Raw genomic sequence first — 22,242 nt, 5'->3', positions numbered from 1 at the left:
GAAAAGGTGCTTTGAAAGCCACTATACGTCAAAAATAAAACAGCTGTGGAATTTGTGCTATTTAATTTCATACTGTAAGGCACAGTTAGGTCACTGAATACATCCCCTTATATCTGTACAGGAAGTGATGGGTTTTACCCTGTATGGAAAGGAGATACCCTTTCAAGGAGCTACTCCTGTTGCTCAAGCTTTGATCTACCCCTTGACCAATTGTTTCATTCACAAGTAGAAACGCGATGCAGGTGTGAGAGACACTAGACAGACCTGTGCATGCATGAACTAAAAGCAAAGCCATGAGCACAGCACAAACAGGTATGTTAAACCATCATATTCAGGCATCTTAAATGTTAAAATGCAAAATCTGATTTTATCACATTTAATCATAAAAATGAAGAACAGAAAGTACAACACAATTACAATCTTTTTTTTTCTATGAAAGTCTTCCATTCATGAAAAACACAAACACATACACATTCCAGAAATATCAGACTGTTTTATAAAATGACTAATTTCAGATACCGTACATCTACGCAAATCCTTTACAAATATATATACTCTGTGTGCTATGAAAAATGTCCACAGTGTGTCTTCCTCAGTAGATGTGAGGTGAGGTGCTCGTCGGGCTGAGTCAGAAGAAAAGAAGATGCGCCGAGGCTCACAAGCGAGTTTCTCTGTCGGGATTGCAGTCCAAGGCCAGTACAAACTGCTCACAATGTATAGAGCTGTTCTCCTCTTTCCTCAGTGTTTCCAACTCTGCACTCCCATTGGTCAGCACATGTTTTTCTTCTTTCCTAATATGTCTTTTGATTAGAGCAAATCCCAAAATACAAAGGAAGAAGGAGACTGTTCTCAAGCCCAAAGTCAGACCCAGGTAGACTCTCCTGTACAAAAAAAAAAGCAACAGTTAAGAGTACGAACTGCTCCGTCACGGTTTAGGCCAGCTCTAAGTGAAGCTACAAATCCCTAAAGGTTAGTCACTACTGGACTTTTTCCCATTCAAAGTTGTATAAATAGCATTTTCTTCTAGTCCTTTTGGAAGATGTTGTAATGCCACAATCTTAGCTCTCTACTAAAGACAGGACTTGAAATTAAGAAAAGGTAAAATTACTGCTCTTTTTATTTATTACAGTCAAAATACTTTGGTCCAAAACTGCAATCTCTCAGGCACTACCGTTAAAACACAGCAGTAAACCTGACTGTGACAAGGTCAAATCTGTAATAGCCCAGGGATGTTACTGAACTATTTTTGCATTTTGCATGTAGTTGCAGTAACTACTGCAGCTGGTTGCCCAGAGGGTGGGCAACACCCTCAACGTCTAGGATGACCACCTTCTGTCACAAAGCGATTGCACCGGTCACCTGGTGGGAAGCAACCTGTCAAAGAATTGCAGTTCAATTTGGACCGACTGCAATCAGTCTCAGAAAGACGAGTGAAAGTTTCCAAACAGCTGCTGCTGAACGCAGACACACTTCCAACATGTTGTGATCACAAGTGAAGAATACTTGCCTGCAATGCATTTCTTTCCAGTAGGGGGCTTGACCCAACTGCCTGCCAAGTGATTATACTGTAGTTCCTATATTCAATTCAATTTTATTTATACAGCACCAACAGGCGCCTCGAGGCGCTTTGTATTGTAAGGTAGACCCTACAATAATACATACAGAGAACGACCCAACCATCAACGACCCCCTATGAGCAAGCACTTTGGTAACAGTGGGAATGAAAAACTCCCTTTTAACAGGAAGAAACCTCCGGCAGAGAGGGGCGGCCATCTGCCGCGATCGGTTGGGGAGAGAGAAGGAAGACAGGCTAAAAGGCATGCTGTGGAAGAGAGACAGAAATATAAAAGCAGGGTTGCTGAGCGCCCGTGCCACTTTGTGGTTAAATTGCTGTTCCTCAGCAACTACATCACTATTTGTGGAGGAAATTCTGAATTTCTGTTTTAATTCTGTGAGGTTCTGGGCAGACTCTCAATGCACACTTGTGGTTAGGAGTTCAAAAAGAAACTACCAGTTGTAGCCAATCTTGATCATTAACAAGAAGTTAACAGGACTTGGCCTCGTCAAGTTAAAAGGTTTTGTAGAGCCACTTATTAAAAGATTTAAGTGAATGATTTAACTAAATTTAAACGAGTGCACCCAAGTTTTCTTTTTTAAATGTATTAAAAACCTATCCCGTACAATCACTCCACCCTGAAAAAAACATTAAGAGTAAAGTGTAAGAGTAATACGAAAACATGTAGACAGACAGAACCAGGTTTGTCATTTTCAATGATTTTTCACAGTAAACAAGCAAATTGTTTGTCATTGCCAACTTGACTCCATTCAGTGACAAACTGATACTTGACTGAATCCATCCTGTTGCCCTTTTTTCGTGGTCTTGACTCACCAAAGTCGGTCTGAAGATGAAAACTGACTGAAGTGGTCTTGGACCTTGTTTCCATCTTTGAAGCAACCATTTCAAGTGCAAGGAGGTCATTAAACATGGTTGCTATAATTCTGTTGTGCAGAAGTCTCTAACCAATAGTTTCCCTAGTGTGCCTAACACCATCAGTTCACTGCTGACAGCGTGCAGTTCAGTGGTTTTCAGATTATGGGCAGAGCCCCAACAGTAGTTTGGTGCAGTGGGGGGGGGGGGGGGGGGGGGGGGGGGGGAATGAATCAATATTATTTTGTAATGAAAATGTCTGATAGAATTCTGATGCTAATCCTTACTTAGGTAGAATTGAACTTGAATCCCTTTTTATCATTAGTGATTAAAAAAAAATGAACATGCGCTTGTTTTGGTGTCTGAAGCTGAGACAAAGAAAAAGAAATCAATGCCAGAAAGTGTTTAAAATCACTGGTCTGACAGTTGTTAACAATTGTTCTTCACTTTTTATTTTGAATGCACTGTTCCTCCAGCGGTACATTTAAGATCTGCTATGGGTTCAGCATTTTAAATAAATCAACCATAACTCATGGCTGTGCGTAATAACTTGCACATAACTTGATTACAGGGTCACTAAATCAAGAGTTTGAAGGATAGCCAATCCCATAGAAATCACATGCAAAGTTAAAATAAAGGCATCTTACAAGTACCTGTAAGCTGAAGTGTCATATATTCTGCAAGCTCCTCTTCCTCCACACATCTTGTATCCCCATTTGAGGCAGGTCGTATCAATTATGGCTCCAAAGTATATAGGGGCAGGTATTCCAGCTGAGTTACAACATATAAAGTAACTTATGTCAGAATTTCAAGTCAAATCACGGTTCGCCTGAACTCACGTTACAATCTAAACAAGTCAGACTTCCTTACAATAACTTTGAATATTAATAATTATACAGCTAAACTGATAATTAGCCGTACTAAGCTAAATACTTTGGGTTAATTTAACATAAAAAGTAATTTTTATTGGTGATCTCCCAATAACTGTGCTCACTATATATATTATGCTGAAAGTCAGCTTGAGGGAAATGTCTGTGAGCCTGAAATGTAAATGAAATAGACAGTGATGTATGCCAAGAACAGCAAAGGTGGTTCTCACCAAGGGTACGAGTGGCCAAGGTGTGGATTCCAAGAGCGAGAGACTTCAGCTCAGGTTTAATGCACCTTTAGAAACAACACTGTGGTATTAGACAGGACTCAACTTTTAACCTGGCAACACTTAAAGAATGACAATGAAAGAATGACGTTTGTATTTCTTAGAGGGAGACGTTTCAGAACAATACAAACAACATTACAGCAAAAAGTGGCTTTAAGGCACAAAAGCAGAATATGACAGACCTGACAAGCAGCATGAAGCCAGGTGTACCCCCAAGAGAGATGATGAAGGAACTGAGGACAGACATAGCCAGGAAGTATGGAAAGACTTTCTCACAGCTGTCCCTGTGTGGACACTGACCCAGGCTGGCTGTCAAGTTGCCTGGTTGGGTATTAGCCACCGCGAGACACTTGCAATTGTTGAACACCTGACAGAAAAGAAAACAAGGTGTGACTCAGTGATAAATGAGCTGCGGCACAGCAGGAAACACTTGTTCTGTCTGTAAATAATCACGGAAATGTCACATGCTTCTCTGCGGTACGATATGAATGAAAATTGAGAATCAAGCCTGAATATCATGCTGCGTTTACTGAAAAGCATGCAAGTTTCACGAGGGCAGTGGTGTGTGTCTGACCGTGTTCTTGCCAGAGCCAGTGGAGGAGTTGCATCCAGCCAAACACGGGGACACGTAGGTGATCCCGTTCTCTCCACACACTGGATCCCACTCTCTGCTTGTGCACGAGCAATCCGAATTACAGTCAGAGATGAGAGACTGCTCCTGATAAGATAAGCCCCCCAGTCTGCATGTGACACAAAAAAAAGGCATGTGATTGTCAGCCCTTTTAAAACATCGATCAGACAAGAAAAACGAGCCATGGAATTAAAAACAGTGGCAGATTAAATAAATAAAACCCCAATCCCTTTTTCTCTGAATCTACTTCCTGGTTTGATGACTATCAAGTCCACTAAGGAAAATATACAAAGGTATTACATACCCACTATATGAAACTGTGATGCCTGCGACCTTAGCGTTCTCACAGCCCATGGCAAAGAATAGGAGTGACAGAAAGTAGCCCAGCAGAGAGGTCCCAAAGGCAAATTTAGCTGCTCCCATGATAGACAGCTTGTACTTTTTCATCACAACCCCTCCGGAGAACATCCCAAGGGCCACTGCAGGTATGTTGATCATGCCTATGAAACACCGCAGAATACAGCGTATCCTTAAATGGATGGAGAATCGAGAAAGAACTTAAACAGGCGATATCAGGCAGCAACATCACTCGCCAGAAGGGATCAAAGTCAGAACACTCATGTACATCAAAGCACTCTCATTTATATTTTACTTAAGTCATGTTGCGAAAGATGAAAATAAGTTATGGTGGTTCAGAGGATCTGGGACGTATTTCTCATCAGCCGATGTACTCTTAACCCACTCGGTTACAGGGGACAAAAAAGGCAACGTTGTCTCCATTCGCATCAGGGAGACATGTTAATTGGTCTGATTGCCTCAAGTGCTTTTAAATCAATGTCTGTCGTTTGTCTGTCAAATGCCCAAGGACTGAGGTAAACCAGGTTGTCATCTTGAATTTGCAGCATTTACTTAAGAGGGAAGTGGGAGTCGGGGTATAAAAAATTGATCAAAAGCCAGCTCATGAAACTCTTATGATTACCATCCAGCTCACATCACTTTGCATCCTTAAATAGGTACTTTTCAGCCAAACAGCAGTGGTTCTAAGCAAGCTTTTAGCTCTACAAAGATCTCACTTACAAAGATAAAAGAACAAAATAATCCAAATGAGGTAAACAATATAAATTAGTATAATATCTTGCTCACCCATGAGAAAATTGGCTTTTGAAGCTGACTGGCCGTAGTGTTGCTCAATGTATTTGGGCTTGTAGGTGACCATACCAATGAGAGAGTTGAACTGAACAATGGTCACACATAAGTAGATGGTGTACACAGGATTTCCAAGGAGACTCTTCAATGTGGGGACGAATTCTGTGAAAGGATGTTTAAATGAGTGATTTTCACTTCTTGAAGTAACCTCAGCCTTTTATTTTGATTTATCATTAAAACTATTTTGATTTTCTCACATTGACAAGAAGGAATAAACTTCTATTTGTGTTTACTGTCGACAGAAATGACAGTATTATATATACTATAGCAGTAAAACAGATCTTAGAGCCGTTAAGATTCCATTAATTGCACACAGTCAGTTTAATAATACGGTTAAAATGGAAAATCAACATTCTTTCATAAAGCACACTGTGATCACTATCCTACCACTGGCCATCAGATGTAAATTAGCTGGCTCCTCGGGTCTGAACATGTGCTTCAAGCCTGGGGAATCTTTAATAAATCTGGTTTGCTCTGGTGTGCAGTTGGTGTCATGCTTTTCCACAGGCATCGGCAGTGATTTTGGCAGGAACCAGAAAGGAACGGCCGACATGAGGGTGATGGCACCAGCAATGAGATAGCCCAGCCACCATGCGCCCACCCAGCGGGCATCGCCAGGAGTAATAGTGATAGTTTCTGTAAAGATAGAAGCACATTATTGGCGCTGTTCATTCTTTTATGGTTGTAATTAACCACAATTATGTATTTACTAAAGTCACATGCTCCTTAATCACTTGAGTTGAAGCAAAAACGATCACTTTTTACTTTTACTGATTACCTTTTCAAATTCTTAAAGATGTAGTTGATGGTTAGATGACATGTTACTCACCCATGTCCACATATCCAATGTCGACATAGATTTTGGCACACAGGGACCCCAGCAGGTACCCAAAGACAGGACCAATTATTGATATTGTCTGGACACAACCTGAGACACACAAAAAACACCTACTTATAGCCTAATATATATTGGGTTAATCTCTGTATCGTTAAAAAATCATAATCATAATCATAATGGATTACATTATGTCCTATAAACAAAAAGAAATCAAACTGTACTGGATAGTTTAGTAAATCTTCTTAAAACTTCTGAAAACTGAAAATGAAGAGAGCCACTACAGGCAAAAACAGTGTAACTGTAGTCAGACACCGTTAGTTGTATGATGGAGCAGCTGTATGATGATATTTAGTGTTTTCTAATAAAGATGCATTAAGTTTTTTTAAAGGTTATTTTCTCAAAATGGGCTTTCTTTCCCCTCATACTCTGAACTTGACATCTTTGCTTTGGTTGTGCTTACATACAACAAACGTTCCAATTTTATTTATCCATCCATCCATTCGCTTCCGCTTATCCTTTTCAGGGTCGCGGGGGGCGCTGGAGCCTATCCCAGCTGTCATAGGGCGAGAGGCGGGGTACACCCTGGACAGGTCGCCAGTCTGTCGCAGGGCCAACACACAAGGACAAACAACCATTTGCACTCACATTCATTCGCACATTCACACCTAGTGACAATTTGGATTGTCCAATTAACCTATCCCCACAAGCTGCATGTCTTTGGACGGTGGGAGGAAGCCGGAGTACCCGGAGGGAACCCACGCAAACACGGGGAGAACATGCAAACTCCACACAGAAAGACCCCGGCCTGATGGTGGAATTGAACTCAGGACCTTCTTGCTGTGCGGCAACAGTGCTAACCACCGTGCCACCGTGCTGCCCTCAATTTTATTTATATTTATATTATTTATACAATAGGAATGGCTCAAATACACTGCTCAAAAAATTAAAGGAACACTTCGAAAACATGTCAGATCTCATTGGGGGAAAAAATAATCTGGATCTCTATACTGATATGGACCAGGTAATAGGTTACCAAAAAAGAAATATGCCAAATTGCTTCATGGAAAAGAGCTATTTTCAGAGTGACAAAATGATGCATGAGGCTCGTCCATTTTAGTAAATGGCCTGTATTTGTATAGCGCTTTACTAGTCCCTAAGGACCCCAAAGCGCTTTACACATTCAGTCATCCACCCATTCACGCACTGGTGATGGCAAGCTACATTGTAGCCACAGCTGCCCTGGGGCGCACTGACAGAGGCGAGGCTGCCGGACACCGGCGCCACCAGGCCCTCTGACCACCACCAGTAGGCAACGGGTGAAGTGTCTTGCCCAAGGACTGTCAGAGCCGGAGCTCGAACCGGCGATCTTCCAATTACAAGACGAACTGCCAACTCTTGAGCCACGATCGCCCATTTTGCCAAAATTTCAGCTCATAATGGTGCTCAGTAGTTTGTATGGCCCCACCGTGCTTGCAGGACAATACTAATGCATGCTCCTAATGAGACGGCCAGGTGCAACCTGGCAACATTGGATGAACCGAAGCATAATAGCTCCTAGATTTTTTTTATTGGATTTAGCTCAGGTGTGTGAGGGGGGCAGTCAGTGGTATCAAGTCCTTCATCCTCCAGGAACTTCCTGCACACTCACCACATGAGGCCGGGTATTGTTGTGCACCAGGAGGAACCCAGGACTGACTGCACTAGAGTCTGATAGTAGGGCCAAGGATTTCATCCTTATGACTAATGGCAGTCATGGTTATTTTGCATAGCCTGTAGAGGTCTGTGCATCCCTCCATGGATATACCTCCCCAGATCATCACTGACCCACCATCAAACTCATGCTGAACAGTGTTACAGGCTGTATAATGTTCTCCACAGCTTCTCCAGAACCACTTTTCATCTGTCACATGAGCTCAGGGTGAACCTGCTCTCATCTGTAATAAGCAGATGTTCGCCTACCTGTACAGTCCCTGCAGTATATTATTGTTTAAGTGCAACTTAAACAACATTACAAAACTTTTTGTTTTTCTGCCTGTTGACAGCACTTTTGTTTTTTTTTTATTTCTTTTAAAGACATCCAATATTCCCTAACATGAAAGCACAGTGAAACAAGAATATTCCTATTACAGAAATCTATAGAAGGTTAACTCATCTTTAGTAGTATCTAATTTTCTAGTTTCAAAATAACCTTTCAAAAAATTTCTAAAAAAAACCCCAATTCCTATCAAAGCTATCAGCTGTAACAAAGGTGGATTACCAATATAGAGAGCAGCATTATCGGACTGTGCGTAGTCATCAATATAGGAGATTCCCAAAGGCTGCACTGGAGTCTCTCCAATCCCACGCAGGATATTTCCCACCAGGACATAGATCCACATGGAAACACTGGACTCTTTTTCACAGCCTGCAGTTTAAAAACAGCAGTCAGAATGTCAATGGCATAGAGCCTTATGCAGCTCATGATCCATCTCAATTTCGCAGGTTACTGGCCATAAAACAACAACTGTGAACTTGAGCTTGACCTTGAGAACAGTTTGGATTATGACACACATGGTGATTGTTATGTGTAAGATTGGTTGAATTCTGAACAATACAATAGGAAGACTTGTGTGAACTATGAACGGCCTCGCCATCTGCCAGATGGGCCGAAACTATACATTATGATTTACACTAACAAAACATTGATGAAAAATATTCTATTATCACAATAAGTCAACACATCTTACTATAATCCCCGCAATCTCTCTCTGTTTGTCTGTATGTTTGTTTCTTTGTCCCCCAACTTTGCCTGCACTATCAGAAGTTGGCCACACACTTGGTTAATCTTAGGCCCCTGAAGGTTCTTATCAGCATTAGATATTTTGACATCAACATTTAGAAACTACCAAGCAACAGGCTAAAAGGACCTATTTTTGGCCCTCATGCACCTACAAAGCTTTACGTAAGTATCAAGTCATTTTAATTTCATGACGATAACTTTTCATATCTGCATATATATTCAAAAAAGCTGGCCTTTGTATGATATAACACCATCACATTTCCTAGAAACTTCCCTATAATGGGCTAAAATGACCTTTTTTGCATTTATGTACCTATAGCACCTTCTAAAAAGTACTGTATCATTTTTATTTCACAGCCAACAGAATGAATAGCCTACTCATTTAGTACTATAGCATGGATATGTGCAAGTTATCACAATTCATCATCAAAAATGACTTAAAACATAAACACGCATGTGCTGACCTAGCAACGATGCTAGCACGAACAGTATCTGCAAAAACAAAGTTCAACCTTAATCACATGTTGTCATAAACAACATAAATGTTTTTTGTCTTACCTCTAGAAGGCAGTATAGAGGGTCTGTCACCTGCCCTCAGGGACTCAGGTGAGCTTGCCGGACATGGAGAGAGGTTATTGGTCGAATTCACTGAAGATCTAATTGACGTTTCGATCTTATAGCTGCGTATAAAATACCAATGTGACTGTTAAACAAGGGAAGGGAGAAAGCACCAGGTATTGTTAGATATTCACAATGTGAAGCACAAATACATCAGAGACTACAGAGATCAAAGTAATATGTGAATGGAATTTATGAACAGCGATGCATGCATTCAGACACTGCGCTTTGCCTACCGGCCAATGATGAAATGAGGCATGGCGATCAGGAAGGTTCCAAAAGACATCAAAATACACCCGACTGCTATGATCTTGGGTCGGTGGAGCTTGGCACAAAAATAACTCACAAACGCAATTACCAGCAAATTCCCTACAGGGTTAAGATGATCAGAAAAGAAGATGGAGAGGAGTCAGAGGCACCAAACATGAGATGTACTGCTCAGAATCATAAATCATGAAAAGTCTCACTAACTACATCATACACATGATGTGTTATCTTTGATAAGCACTGATTCTGATCCACAAGTCTGTAACTAACTACATAAACCATTACTCCAAGTCTGCATACTGTGGCTTAAAACTATTTTTCACTCTTCAATAGTCAGTTAGGTATGCAACAAGGCACTATTCAAAGCTTAAATGAGATGGAAGTATGCAATGGTATTGGGAATATTAACATGCCGTCATAATATTCCTGGTTCAAGACCTCACAGTATTCCACAGCATAACTAAGGAATGGTTTAGAGTCACCTGATCCAGTTCTAACTATAAGCTTTGTCACCCGTCTCTACTTTTAAGCCTCCTTTAAGCAGTCTCGCTGTAGCATTAGTATCATAAAAATACAATAAATAGAGAATAAACAAATACAGCCACCAAATACAGAAATGTACAGAAAGAGCCTGAGAAACTCACCTATTTCAAAGCTGCCGTCTATGATGCCAATCAGATAGCTGGGGATATCAAATCGCCTTTCTAGCTGTGTAATTGTGCTCTTCATGTAGCTGCCAGATAAAGCCTTGGCAAAGTAAGCAAAGGACAAGGCTGCAAGGAACATCTGCAGAGACACAAAAAGAAAAAAACAATACAATGTCAGGCACACTGGCTCTGATATGGATATATGATTGTTTTTGATTTTGACTGCAGTCCAAACATCTCATAATTTCCTTCTTTCATTTTTCAGGCGCAGATTCAAATACAACTACAAAATAAAAATGAATTTCTGAATGAAGTTCGACTAACAAGCAAAAACACAAGCCTGCACTAATTAACCTTAAACCTATCACAAGACTTAGTGAATGTATTTCTTTTATACGGGGGTTTTAAGGCTTTATTATGACAGAGCAGTGGAGAGAAAAGCTAGAAGAAAGAGTGAGGGAAGACAAAGTAAACTGCTGGGGGTGGATTTAAACCCGGGCCTCTGCAATAGTCTTATATGGGCATATGGGATATGGGTTGCATGCTGAACCCAGTGAGCTACAGCAGTGCACGTGAATGCATTTCTTTGAGGATACATGTGTGTGTGTATGACATGAATTTGCAGTTCAGATACATCTTTATAAAAGGGCAGCTGGCAATATGCGCTGGGCCAGAGAGTGTATTGAGCAGCCTCCTTCTTCTGCTCAGCCGCCTGTGGACACTGACAGTCAGTCACAAAGGGAGGATTAGAGAAGCCAATCCCACAAGGACACAGACACATCCTTGGACACATAATTGGAAACAGGTGTGCGGTAACCATAGCCTGCACTGTAAGGGATTAAAATAGTGAAAGCAGAAGAGACTGCTTCCAAACAACAAACTGCAATGCATTATAAATGCATTATAATAAATATGTCAATATAACCTACTTGTCCAGAAATATCAAATTCTTTTCACTTTGTTTTTTTCTTACAATTTAAAGTTTAATTTCAAAACATAATGATTGCATAACTGACAAAATTATCATAAATAGGATCATTATTCACACCCCATACAGGACACCACAATAAATGCGCAAAACACAAGCTGGACAAACTCCCATACACGTTCGAATATCTCCGAGACAGTGCCAGCCCAGTGATCCATGGCCACAGTGAAAACTGCATTGTTCCTCCAAAGGTCAACTATTGCATAAACTCTCTTCTTTAGTACCCCTGCTACATGACGTTACAGACGTGTATCATTCAGTAAAAAACCTCCACAAGTCTCTGCAAACCCAAGCTAGATCCTTAAGGAAACCATCCACATCCAAGGGCCCTGCCAGCGTACTTGTTCTTTTTCTTTTACAGTGACCTCGGCCCTAATAATTAGCAGACTCTCGTTCCTCTATTGAAGGCATTGAGGATATCATATTGCTTTGTCACTATATCCACATTTGAGCAGCAGCACTCAATCCAGACTTACTTTACTTTACTTACTTACTTCCATTTCATATGCTTCCCTTTGTATTGCACACTGTGAAAAATAATGAACTCTGGACTTTTCCTTTTATAGCAAAAGAAAACGAATTGATTCAAACGAATCAATTTTCACCATTAACACTTTTCTATAGGAACTGACCATCAGCCGTGAGCTTATATATACCAACACAGTAAAAAGAAATCTGTATAAATATGGTACAATGTACATTTTAAAAATGAAGGAATTTTCTGTATTAATTTCTTCAAGAATTTTTTTAACCTATATTTTTTAATAACACATTAAATTTTACCATTTAACATTTATTGAAACCTCTATTAAAAACAGATAATATGCTTACAGAAACATTTTTGTTTTGTACATTGAAGAAAAGGTAACGTTTCACATAAAGAAAATCTTAACACTAATTTAAAAAGAAAACGCTGAAATTTGGACAAGCACTGAAATTTCTCCACAAAACTAAAGCCAAATCTCTGGTGGCTTGTCTCTGTAAATCATTACTAGACAAATGAAACACATTTCAACAAGAATCTAAACGAGAGTTTCATGCAAAGTCAACTGGAATATTCAGAGTGTTTGCAAGTGACATAGAACACATGCACATAGGACAAGCCTAATCTGAGATTAACAAGCATGGAGACTGCTCAGATCAAAAGTATGCAGACCGCTTGTATCAGTAGAACCAGCTGAGAGGTTTGTTATAGCTTTACTATGCAGAAATGGAAAGCACACACAGAGGAAAAAAGCAGCATTACTGGAATTCCATGTAACTGTTTCTTGTAGTTACCTAAGCAGTTCACTAAGCAGCTTTTTAATTATTGCTCAGTGTGCCTCATAATCCAATAAAGAGGTACAAAACCTCCTTTCAGACCTCTTTTACAAAAGCACAAACTTTGTCTAAGAAATTTTTCACAGCGACTTAATACCAAGTCCAAAGGGCACCGTGAGCTGTTGCACTAGACCTCGCATGGTCATTAACAAGGCTTACATGCCCTACACTTAACTCAGATTTTAAGTAGGTGTTTGATAGATTCGTCAACACAGAGAAAAAAGTGTGATAAAGTGTTTTTACACAAACTGGCTGAAGAGTTATCTCGAGTAGTAGCATTTACTTACACAGTGTGTGAATGTGTGTGTGAATGGGTGGATGACTGGATATGTAAAGCGCTTTGGGGTCCTTAGGGACTAGTAAAAGCGCTATATAAATACAGGCCATTTACCATTTACCATTTTTACACATGAAAGCACATAAATGAGTGCCGCCAACTAATGAATCTACTCTGTGTCTTTTAGACACACGTGACCCCACTTGATAGGAAGAGAGAGAGATTTGTGTGCACCCTCTAGGCCAGTCAGATGACTTGGGAAAATGACAAACATGTGGGGCCTTTGTCCATTTTGGCTGAAATGATTTCTACGTGTTCATATGACTTTTCTCTGGTAAACATAACCGTCTCCGTTGGCTGGTCTCATGTGTAATTACAGGCTTTATAAAAGAAACGTAGAAAGGAAGGTCCTCCCAGTTTGATGTTTGGACTTTTTAAGAATGAGAACAAAAGAATTATATATATTTTTTAATATTTAGAAATTAAAAATACATGATGCCAGTTTTTTGTGAATATTAACTCACTTAAGATTGTTTTCGGTAAGAGGGAGAAAGTAGACTACCTTCAGATTTGGGTGACAGGAGTTTTTCACTGTGGAGGAGTCAGGGTTGTTGTCCACAATCCAGCTGTCTGTGGCTGTGTTGTCCATTTTCTTCATAGCAGCCTCCTACTGTGGTTTCTCTTTTGATGACTTACTGTAGCTGTTCTCACTTGGGCCTATTGGAATGAAGTCAGATTTAGAGATTACATACCAAGCCACTATTGTGCAACAACAACCAGTTTAGTCTAGTTTAGTTTATTAAGATCCCCATCAGCTGCTGCAACGCAGCTTTACATTTTGATAATGCAAAGGTCTCGTATCAGGGTAAGCATTGATCACCTAACCTTTGCACAGATAAGACTGATTTACCATCATTACTACAGTGCACAGACAATATTTCAAATTCATGTTGCCATTTTTAACACTGGTCAAAAGTCAGACCAAATCCAGTTCCAATTATTTAATCCAGTTTTACTGGTTTCTTGTATTATCTGCATTGGTAACAAATTCAGTTCTTCCATAGCCTTATACAAAACTGTTCTTTTGATTGAACTAGTTCTTGGTTTGGGTAACAAAAATCTAACTAACCTAACTAGTAGCATATTCTGTCTATACTGAAATACAGTGTTTATACAAATGAATTACTACCTTTGTAACAATAATATTTCTAATAAATACAAGTAAAGAATAAAGAAATCTAAATTTTACAATTAACTGACTTAAGACATTTATGCATTCTTACAATATTTGTTCTACGCTGACAACCATTCAAATCATTTTTGCTGCCTTGTTTTGTAACATTTGCAATTTCTTAATCCGTTCCATTGTACCACCCGACCATACTACTGGGCAATAATCAAGATTAGAAAATATCAATGCTTGGATTAATTGCATGGATTTTGGTGCCAAAGACCTTGCATGGCATTTAACTATAGAAATACCATTTCCTATTTTAGCAGTTATATTAGTAATATATGCCCTGTCCAGGAATATTTATTGTTAAGGGTTATTATAGCTTAAGGAAATAAGTGGATAACAGCATTTGCAGAGTCCCTGGTTCAATCCTGGAAGGAGACACAAATCCCTTCGGGCTTACATCATGTGGAACAACCTGCTGGGGTGACGTCTTATGAATAAGGAAGCAGATGAAAGTAGCTTTCATAACTTAAAGAAATACTCATAAAATGACTTGTACAAGCCTGCTATGAAAAATGTAGGGCACAGCCCTATATGCCCTTTTTTGAGACTTGATGCTGGCATCAAATTAAGAATTTGTTAAACAATACCACTTCTAAGTTTCCACATTTTTATGCTTAAATTCTTCCTTGATCAACACGAGACTTACAAGATCTACAAAATCTCCAGAACCGATAAATTAATGTGTGTGTGGTATAAATGTGACTATTAGTTAGATCTAGTCAATCAATTTTTGTCAAATTTGTACACCAGATTTCAATCAAATCTGCTTTCAGTTAATTGTTCTTATTCACGATTGTTAGCTTTTTGAACTACAAGAATGACTAGTGCAATTCCTTGAATGGTATTTCAAAGGGGAAAAAATCCCCACACCCTTGTTTTTTAAAAAAGCGGATAAAGACAATGAATGTGTGAGCCACTCTCCAAATGTCGCCGTTAGGTAAGCATAGCGAATTCATCTGACAGTCTTCAAAACAGACTGCAAATAATATTTAGAGTAAGTCAAGCAGAAGAGCAGCACTCGTTCTTAAACACTGGGGACATTATGTTAATGATTTCATGATGCAAAAAAAGAAGCAGTGTTTTCATAATGCGAGCACTATATGACAGCATATAACTGCATTCACGTCAGCAGGAACAACAGCTCATTCATGAAGCTAATGGAAAATACAAGCAGCTGATTTATGGATGAAGGGCAGCTCAGTAAATACACCAAATTGGCTATTTCATCCTGGGGAGACGAAGAAGCAACAACTTGGTGATATAAAAATATAAAGAAAAAACCTTGTGTGTGGCATGTGGTCTAGTGTTACAAATGACACAGAATGAGAGACAGCAGGGCCAGGATGCTTGTTCAGTGATGTGAACTTCTCACTGAGTGCACTGAACCATAGCATGGCTTTGAACTACTCCTTTCTGTCTTACAGAAAAAAAAGCTGAGAGGGCTGAAGATGTAAAGGCTTAAACACTCACTCAACAAGGACAGACATTCAGTGGAGCAGCAGTTTCTTTTGACACAGCTAGTCTGGAAACTATACAAATGCCCACACTCATGTTTTGCACTGGCAAAGCTACATTTTCTTTATAAAACCTCGACCAATTAAGGTTGCACACACAACAAAGATCCCCCTGTGTGTAATGAAAGGTTTCTCAATCATTAGTGTGCATAAACATCCACAAAATCCCCCAAACATTTCATATGTTTGGCTTGAAGCCTGTTTAAGTTTCCTCCGATAGAGATGTTGATAGGAAGCATTCCTTTTGTACAATCATACCGCCTTCTCTCTAAAGGTCCTGGTGAATCCAAGTGCCATCTGTTGGCAGGTCCTTTATTGAATCTCAGTGATTAATGGTTACACACCTACAGAAATTGCATTTCTGATGCTACAAATATCAGTGATATGAATGTGTGAGGCTCTTTGCTCTGTTACAGTTTCACTGTGGAAAAACACGCCAGGATCTTTTGCGCTTTCAGTTGCGCAAGACAAATGATCACCGAGCGAAAAGCAAACACTTTTAATCAAGCTGAGCTCAAAACACCGAGAAACTTCAAATGATGGTAAGCACGTGACCCCTGTTTAATTATCCATCGGTGGCAGTGCGTGCAGGTTGATTAATCACTGTGTACTCAGTAAGCTTTCACCGAATTCTCCAAATCACCTGCTGTTCTTGCAGACAGCTGTGTGCACTGCACCATTTAAGTGTTTGATGATGCACAGTTGAAGCTTCACTGACAGTTTTCTGTTGGGGCTTTTTTTTTCTTGTCACTTGAATCTACAGCTATTATTATACCGCTGATTATCCACTAAATACACACATACGTCAAGAAAGGAATATTCTCATTCTCATGAATGACTGGGGATAATAACTCGAAAGAACATCATGATACTTACCCAACTGTGGGGGCTTCAAAGCTTTCTCTCCTAACGACGTATTTGAGGCTACTTCTTATTCAGCACACAAAGAGGAGATGAAATGACATCCAGTGGTTTAAAAGAAAATCTTCAGTCTCTCCTCATTAAGTCGCCTACACTCACACGGTGTGCTCTTAGGCTATGAAGGGAGAACAGCGTGTTTCGCTGGACACGGTAGACACTGAGCACGATCTTCGGTGGAGCACGCATATACCCTGAACAGAGTGGGGGGGGGGGGGGGAGCAAAACTATGCCCAGCCTGCGTTTCATTGAGCCCTAGTAATCTGCAGGCTGTCAAACGTTACATATGGGTGCATGAGTGCAGGTAGGTCAAGCAACCCAAATAACTAAGTCGTGAATTTCTGCGTTGATTATCTAATAGATTAGACCTGTTGTGACGCAAATTTGGCGCAAAAAAATGCAATAGCCGCTCTGCTTTTCACATAATTCCGCTCAAATAGTGCATGGATTATTTGCCAGTGGCTTCCAGTCGCTGAACAGTATGCAGTGTTTACAGCTTTCAAGGGGTGAAGACACTAAAGGTGAACAATTCGACGTTCACAGACAAATGCAAATGAAGTGCATAATACTGTCATTAAGCTGATAATAGTCTGATGGCGTAGTTCTTACTTGTAATTACAGCAGATACTAAATAATGCAGCAGTTTTCACTGCGCATTTGTTGATCAAACCATGACTGTGTTACTCAGTAGTGATGGGATTTCCGGCTCTTTTTAGAGATCTTTCGGTTCGGCTCACTAAAAAGAGCCGGCTCTTTCGGCTCCGAACCGGCTCTTCAGGTTGTTTTGTTGCTTTAATTAATTTATTATTAACAATAATATAAAATTATGCACAAAAGGAATTACTAACGTAAAAACAAGTGGTTTTATTTATATATGTTTATATATAAATATATGCGGTGGCCCTAGAGACAAAACACGTACAAACTCCAAAACACATTTCTAGCATGAACTGAACTTCCAAAGCCGAGCTACTAGATCACTTAAATTACACAATTGAAAGCATGTGTGTATTGTTTGTGTATTTATACACAGGCACTCATATATATATTCAAATAATTTAAAAAAAAGTTCATTTACCTGTTATTACCACACACCAAATCCGGTCGTTGGTACTTGCTGGCTTGTGTAGCCACAAGATAACAAAGGCTCAACACTGCGCCCAGCATCCTGGAGCACTTCTGTTGTCTTTTGTACGTGTTTTGAGTTTTTATGTGCTTCTGAGTTTTTACGAGCTTCGGAGTTTGTACGTGTTTTTACGTGTTTTGGAGTTTTTACGTGTTTTGGAGTTTGTACGTGTTTTTACGTGTTTTGGAGTTTGTACATGCTTCAGAGTTCGTACGTGATTTGAAGTTTGTATGTGCTTTGTCTCTAGGGGCCACCGTAAATATACTTTTATTTATTCACTCCACATAAAATGTAATAAATAAATCATATAATACAAAAATCAACTATTCACATTTCAAGTTTTAACTATTTAAATTTTCAGCTTTTTCCTTTCACAAATTTAAAGTGAAAAGAACACAAAACACTGCAAACCACAACACAATTAAATATAAATTATAATATGAAAACTAAAAGAACATGCATATTCTCTGTCATATGGACCTGCATGAATAAACTTTCTCAATCCTTTATCATCTGCAACTGAAAATAGTTGTGGATGATTACTATACCTTTCTAATGTTGTTGTCCCTGCCTCTCTTTCTCTCTCTCTGGCTCTGTTCCTGTGCTACTGAGTGTAACTACCGCCCCTCCCCCCTCTGCCCAGCGTAAAGCACAAGGCTCGCGTGCAGAGTGAAGCGGAAAAAAAGTGCGAGAGAGGCTGAGAGAAAGAAAAAAAAAAAGAAAACCCACGTGACGGCTCGCGATAAGGAGCCGGCTCGCGTCGTTCACGTCAAAGAGCTGGCTCTAAGAGCCATTTCGTTCGCGAACGACCCATCACTATTACTCAGTTATAGTGAGTCTGGCTATTTAAGGTCTGGTGTTCATGGTAGCACTGGACAAATCTTGTATACTTTTCTATCCAGTGAAACTTAGTGAATCCTGGAAAAGTCAGTTCTGTTAAAAGTAGGCCAGCAACAGTGAATATTCAATCAAGTTTTCGATCGAGATTCAGTTCTTTGCTTGAAAACTAATTGGACATTTCAGTGAACTTGCCTTGACCCTAGACATGTATCACGTGAATAGGATAAGATGTAGGATAAAATGTCAGTTCAACTTCAGACTGCTTTTCTTACTGGCCTCAGAAAAAAAAATGCATGCTCTGTAACAAACAGGCAAACTAATTTAGACAAAAGTAAAAGTCTGCACAAACAACAAAGGTTCAAATGTGCTTTCAGTGTTTGTCCCCTTGATAAAAAATAATTAAAAATCAATAAATTAAGTCATGATTTCCTCACTGTGCCTATCAACACAGGAGGGACCTAATCTCTTAAATTCCTCTGTTGCCATGGGGACACCTGGCCTATGTAGCTTTTACTGAATATGTCAAAAACGCCCCATATAGCTTCATTGTTAGTATAACGTGAAAATTATGTAGCGAAGGTTTAAAAATATTCTATAATTCTGCCTGTAATCGAATCTAATGTGCTTCCAGTTCTTACAGCTGCTGTCAGGTGGGAATGGTGTGCTTATTCTCTGTGCCCATTATGCAACGCTGTTCCTCACATATGTATCAAATTCTTGTCAGTCTGTCAACAAGATTATATTACCTAACCAAATTTCATGAAATGATAATAAATAAATTAACAGACAGGAGACTGACCATGGCTGAAGATCCCCCACTGTCCTAAAATAAATTAGAATATGGATTTAGTAGCACTTAATAGAACCTATTAGTTACATACATAGACAGTAAGTAGCCATAACCATAACCTAAGCCATAATCTTTTTATTTTTATTAGAACATGATGTTCTACACTGAGATATACTGTAAAACCATTTTTCCTGCTGTTGTTTCTTTTTTAAGAAGTAAAAAGGATTTTTACGGAAAACATGGTAGAACAGAATTCATGGTTTGTACCATATCAAGGTACATACATTCATCCATCCATTAAATTTGGGGGTGCGGGAGGGGCTGGAGCCTATCCCAGCTAATAATAAAATATTTAATGAAAAGCTAATAGCTGTAAATTAGAAGCATTTTTGTCTACATATGGCAGCATTCAGTAGTAATATCTTCATATGCCATCTTCCCCAGCTTCCTTTTGTGCCTTTGTTTTATTACAGTACTCAGTATTTGTCACATATTGATGCATTTTGTTCAAACACAGTGAATTTGCACTTTATGCACTTGCTTCTTCTTCTTCTTGGATCTTGAACAATTAGAAGCTGTGACCTAAGCATGGTTTACCTGCATGAACATAAACATCCTTTTTAATATCAGCAAGTATGAATAGCAGCTACATGCCACATTACTTTAATTCTTAAGATTTGTTTTAAGACTTGACAGTATATTAGCTATAATCACAGCTAAATCCCGAAATTATATACACAGGCTCAAATATATCAACTCAAGTATATACAGTAGCATAGTATATATTTGATTAGAGGTGCCTTTTTAAAGAAACGTACCCATACTTAGAGAAATGGTTAAACTCTAAATGCAATCAGAGCTCAAAGATGGTTTAATAAAACATGGCACTTTGAAGTGATCAGGAAATTGTGTTATCATGTACGCGTTTATAGAATTAAATACAAAGAAGATGCGACACATCGACACAAGCATACCACAGAAACTGTAATCTTGTAATTCAATGTATTCACATTACAACATCCACATGGTTCAGTTTGTGACGTCTACTGATCTTCAAATATATTCACTGTATAATACATAATACCAATATAGGCACTTCCAGTAAGTCTGGCAATATTGAAGCTACAGTATAGTGTCTAAATTACAAAATGGTAAAAATAAATAATGTATATCTAAAAGAGTTTTTGTAGTTTTAAAATTTCTTCACTGTACAGCATGTATGTATTTTGTACAAAATGGAGCATCGACCTGCAAGGAAATCAATTATTTTACTTTCACAAATACTATGTATTTGGACATATTCTTCTTTAGTACATGTGGTAAGTGCAAGGTACTTGTGAGAAGAAAGCAATTAATTCGTTAATTATGTGTCAACTATATAAAAATACATCATCTCCTTTTGTTTACGTAATTGTAAAACTTGTTTGGTTCTCTTGGTTACAATTATTCTACATGTGTGAATAAGCATGGCAATCAACTAAAACAAATGACGACACAAAATATACACGATTAAAACTGATATACGGTGGTATCCACTCAAATGCAAGTATTGACTTGATGTGACTGTGGGGCAAAATGCGCACGCGTTACACTTGCAATCACCAGGAAATAAACACAGTGGACACGGTCCGCTGGCCTTTAAAGATGTTGCGTGATGAATGCTCTAGTGCTTATGTCTGTGAGGCTAAGAGTACGCAGATCAAAGAGGAAGCGCGAGGAGAAATATCCTATAGGACTTTCTGTGAATAATAATTTCATCTGAGTATCCGTGAAGAATTGAAGAACTACTCACAGCATCGCTTTGCCCTTCATTACTTCACAATCTCTATCCCCTTCTCCCCAACAGTACAAGATAATTAAATACAGGACGGAGTCACATTAGAGGGGTCAATGGAAGAATAGACATAGAAGCAAACACACACTGTTTTGCTCTCGCAGATACACTAAATAATGTATATATACATTCAAAAAGGAAGGATTTCTAGAGTGTTTGAGGTGATGCAATTGTGTAATTGTACAGCCTGGAAGTGGAAGTTACAATGAGTCATAGACAGAATGTATGTTTTTCCAATTCTGCACCACTTAAGCTTAGATACACTGAACAGCTTTCCTACATAACATTGATGAATACTCACGGGGCTTTTCCAAAGCGAAATAAAATGTGTCCATTGTGCAGGTAATGATGATTATAGCTCATTGGGCATGAAATGCATCAGCATACAGAAAAGAGCATGCATTTACAAGACACAATGCACCCAGCAACCCATGGTCATTTGAGGCCCAAAGAACTAACATTGTCCCGATTCAATGGCTTGTAACAATTCTGGCCTGATAAAGGGTTTCGTAAATCTGAGATGACCTACTAATCAGTAGGTCAACCAATTATTGAGCTTGTGCGTGCGCTCCTCCCTGTGTAAGACAAACTGCAGAGGAGAGGCAGAAAAAGCAGAACGGCCCATTGTGGATGCGGCGCTCTATTCAGCACAGCTGGACATATTGTGTGACGCTACGTCAACGCAGGATATGCTAGAATACAATGCGTTGACACAGCCGTGTGTTACAGTGTAATTTCACCTCTCGTGTCATGTGTACAGACTCGTATATCTGCCGTCCACCTTTCCAAAGATCAGTTTAAAGAAATCAGATTATGACAGAGATG

The 22,242-nt window shown here is 39.2% G+C and overlaps 1 protein-coding gene across 2 annotated transcripts; it reads right to left on the bottom strand.

Moving 5' to 3' along the window:
- Positions 1 to 362: 362 nt before the first annotated feature.
- Positions 363 to 18,615, bottom strand: LOC146704811 (solute carrier organic anion transporter family member 1C1-like). Of its 2 annotated transcripts, none has more exons than XM_085462202.1 (15): positions 18,502 to 18,615; positions 13,718 to 13,872; positions 10,568 to 10,709; positions 9,893 to 10,025; positions 9,597 to 9,718; positions 8,517 to 8,663; positions 6,251 to 6,349; positions 5,809 to 6,057; positions 5,359 to 5,523; positions 4,520 to 4,715; positions 4,159 to 4,324; positions 3,767 to 3,951; positions 3,528 to 3,592; positions 3,082 to 3,199; positions 363 to 881 (listed from the first exon to the last, which is right to left on the bottom strand). In XM_085462202.1, exons 2-15 carry the CDS (start codon positions 13,811 to 13,813, stop codon positions 656 to 658), a joined length of 2,109 nt encoding a protein of 702 aa, XP_085318328.1. In that variant the 5' UTR covers positions 13,814 to 13,872; positions 18,502 to 18,615; the 3' UTR covers positions 363 to 655. The 2 variants fall into 2 exon arrangements, with proteins under 2 accessions (XP_085318328.1, XP_085318327.1); XM_085462201.1 differs by lacking the exon at positions 18,502 to 18,615 and adding an exon at positions 16,786 to 17,007.
- Positions 18,616 to 22,242: the final 3,627 nt, after the last annotated feature.

Source organism: Copadichromis virginalis, linkage group LG7 (assembly GCF_057382275.1).
Source record: "Copadichromis virginalis isolate Kocher_CV1m ecotype Utaka linkage group LG7, C_Virginalis_male_GT1.1, whole genome shotgun sequence".
Taxonomy (NCBI): Eukaryota; Metazoa; Chordata; class Actinopteri; order Cichliformes; family Cichlidae; genus Copadichromis; species Copadichromis virginalis.
Note: the sequence above shows the minus strand (reverse complement) of the source record. Positions and strands in the feature narration are given on the sequence as shown.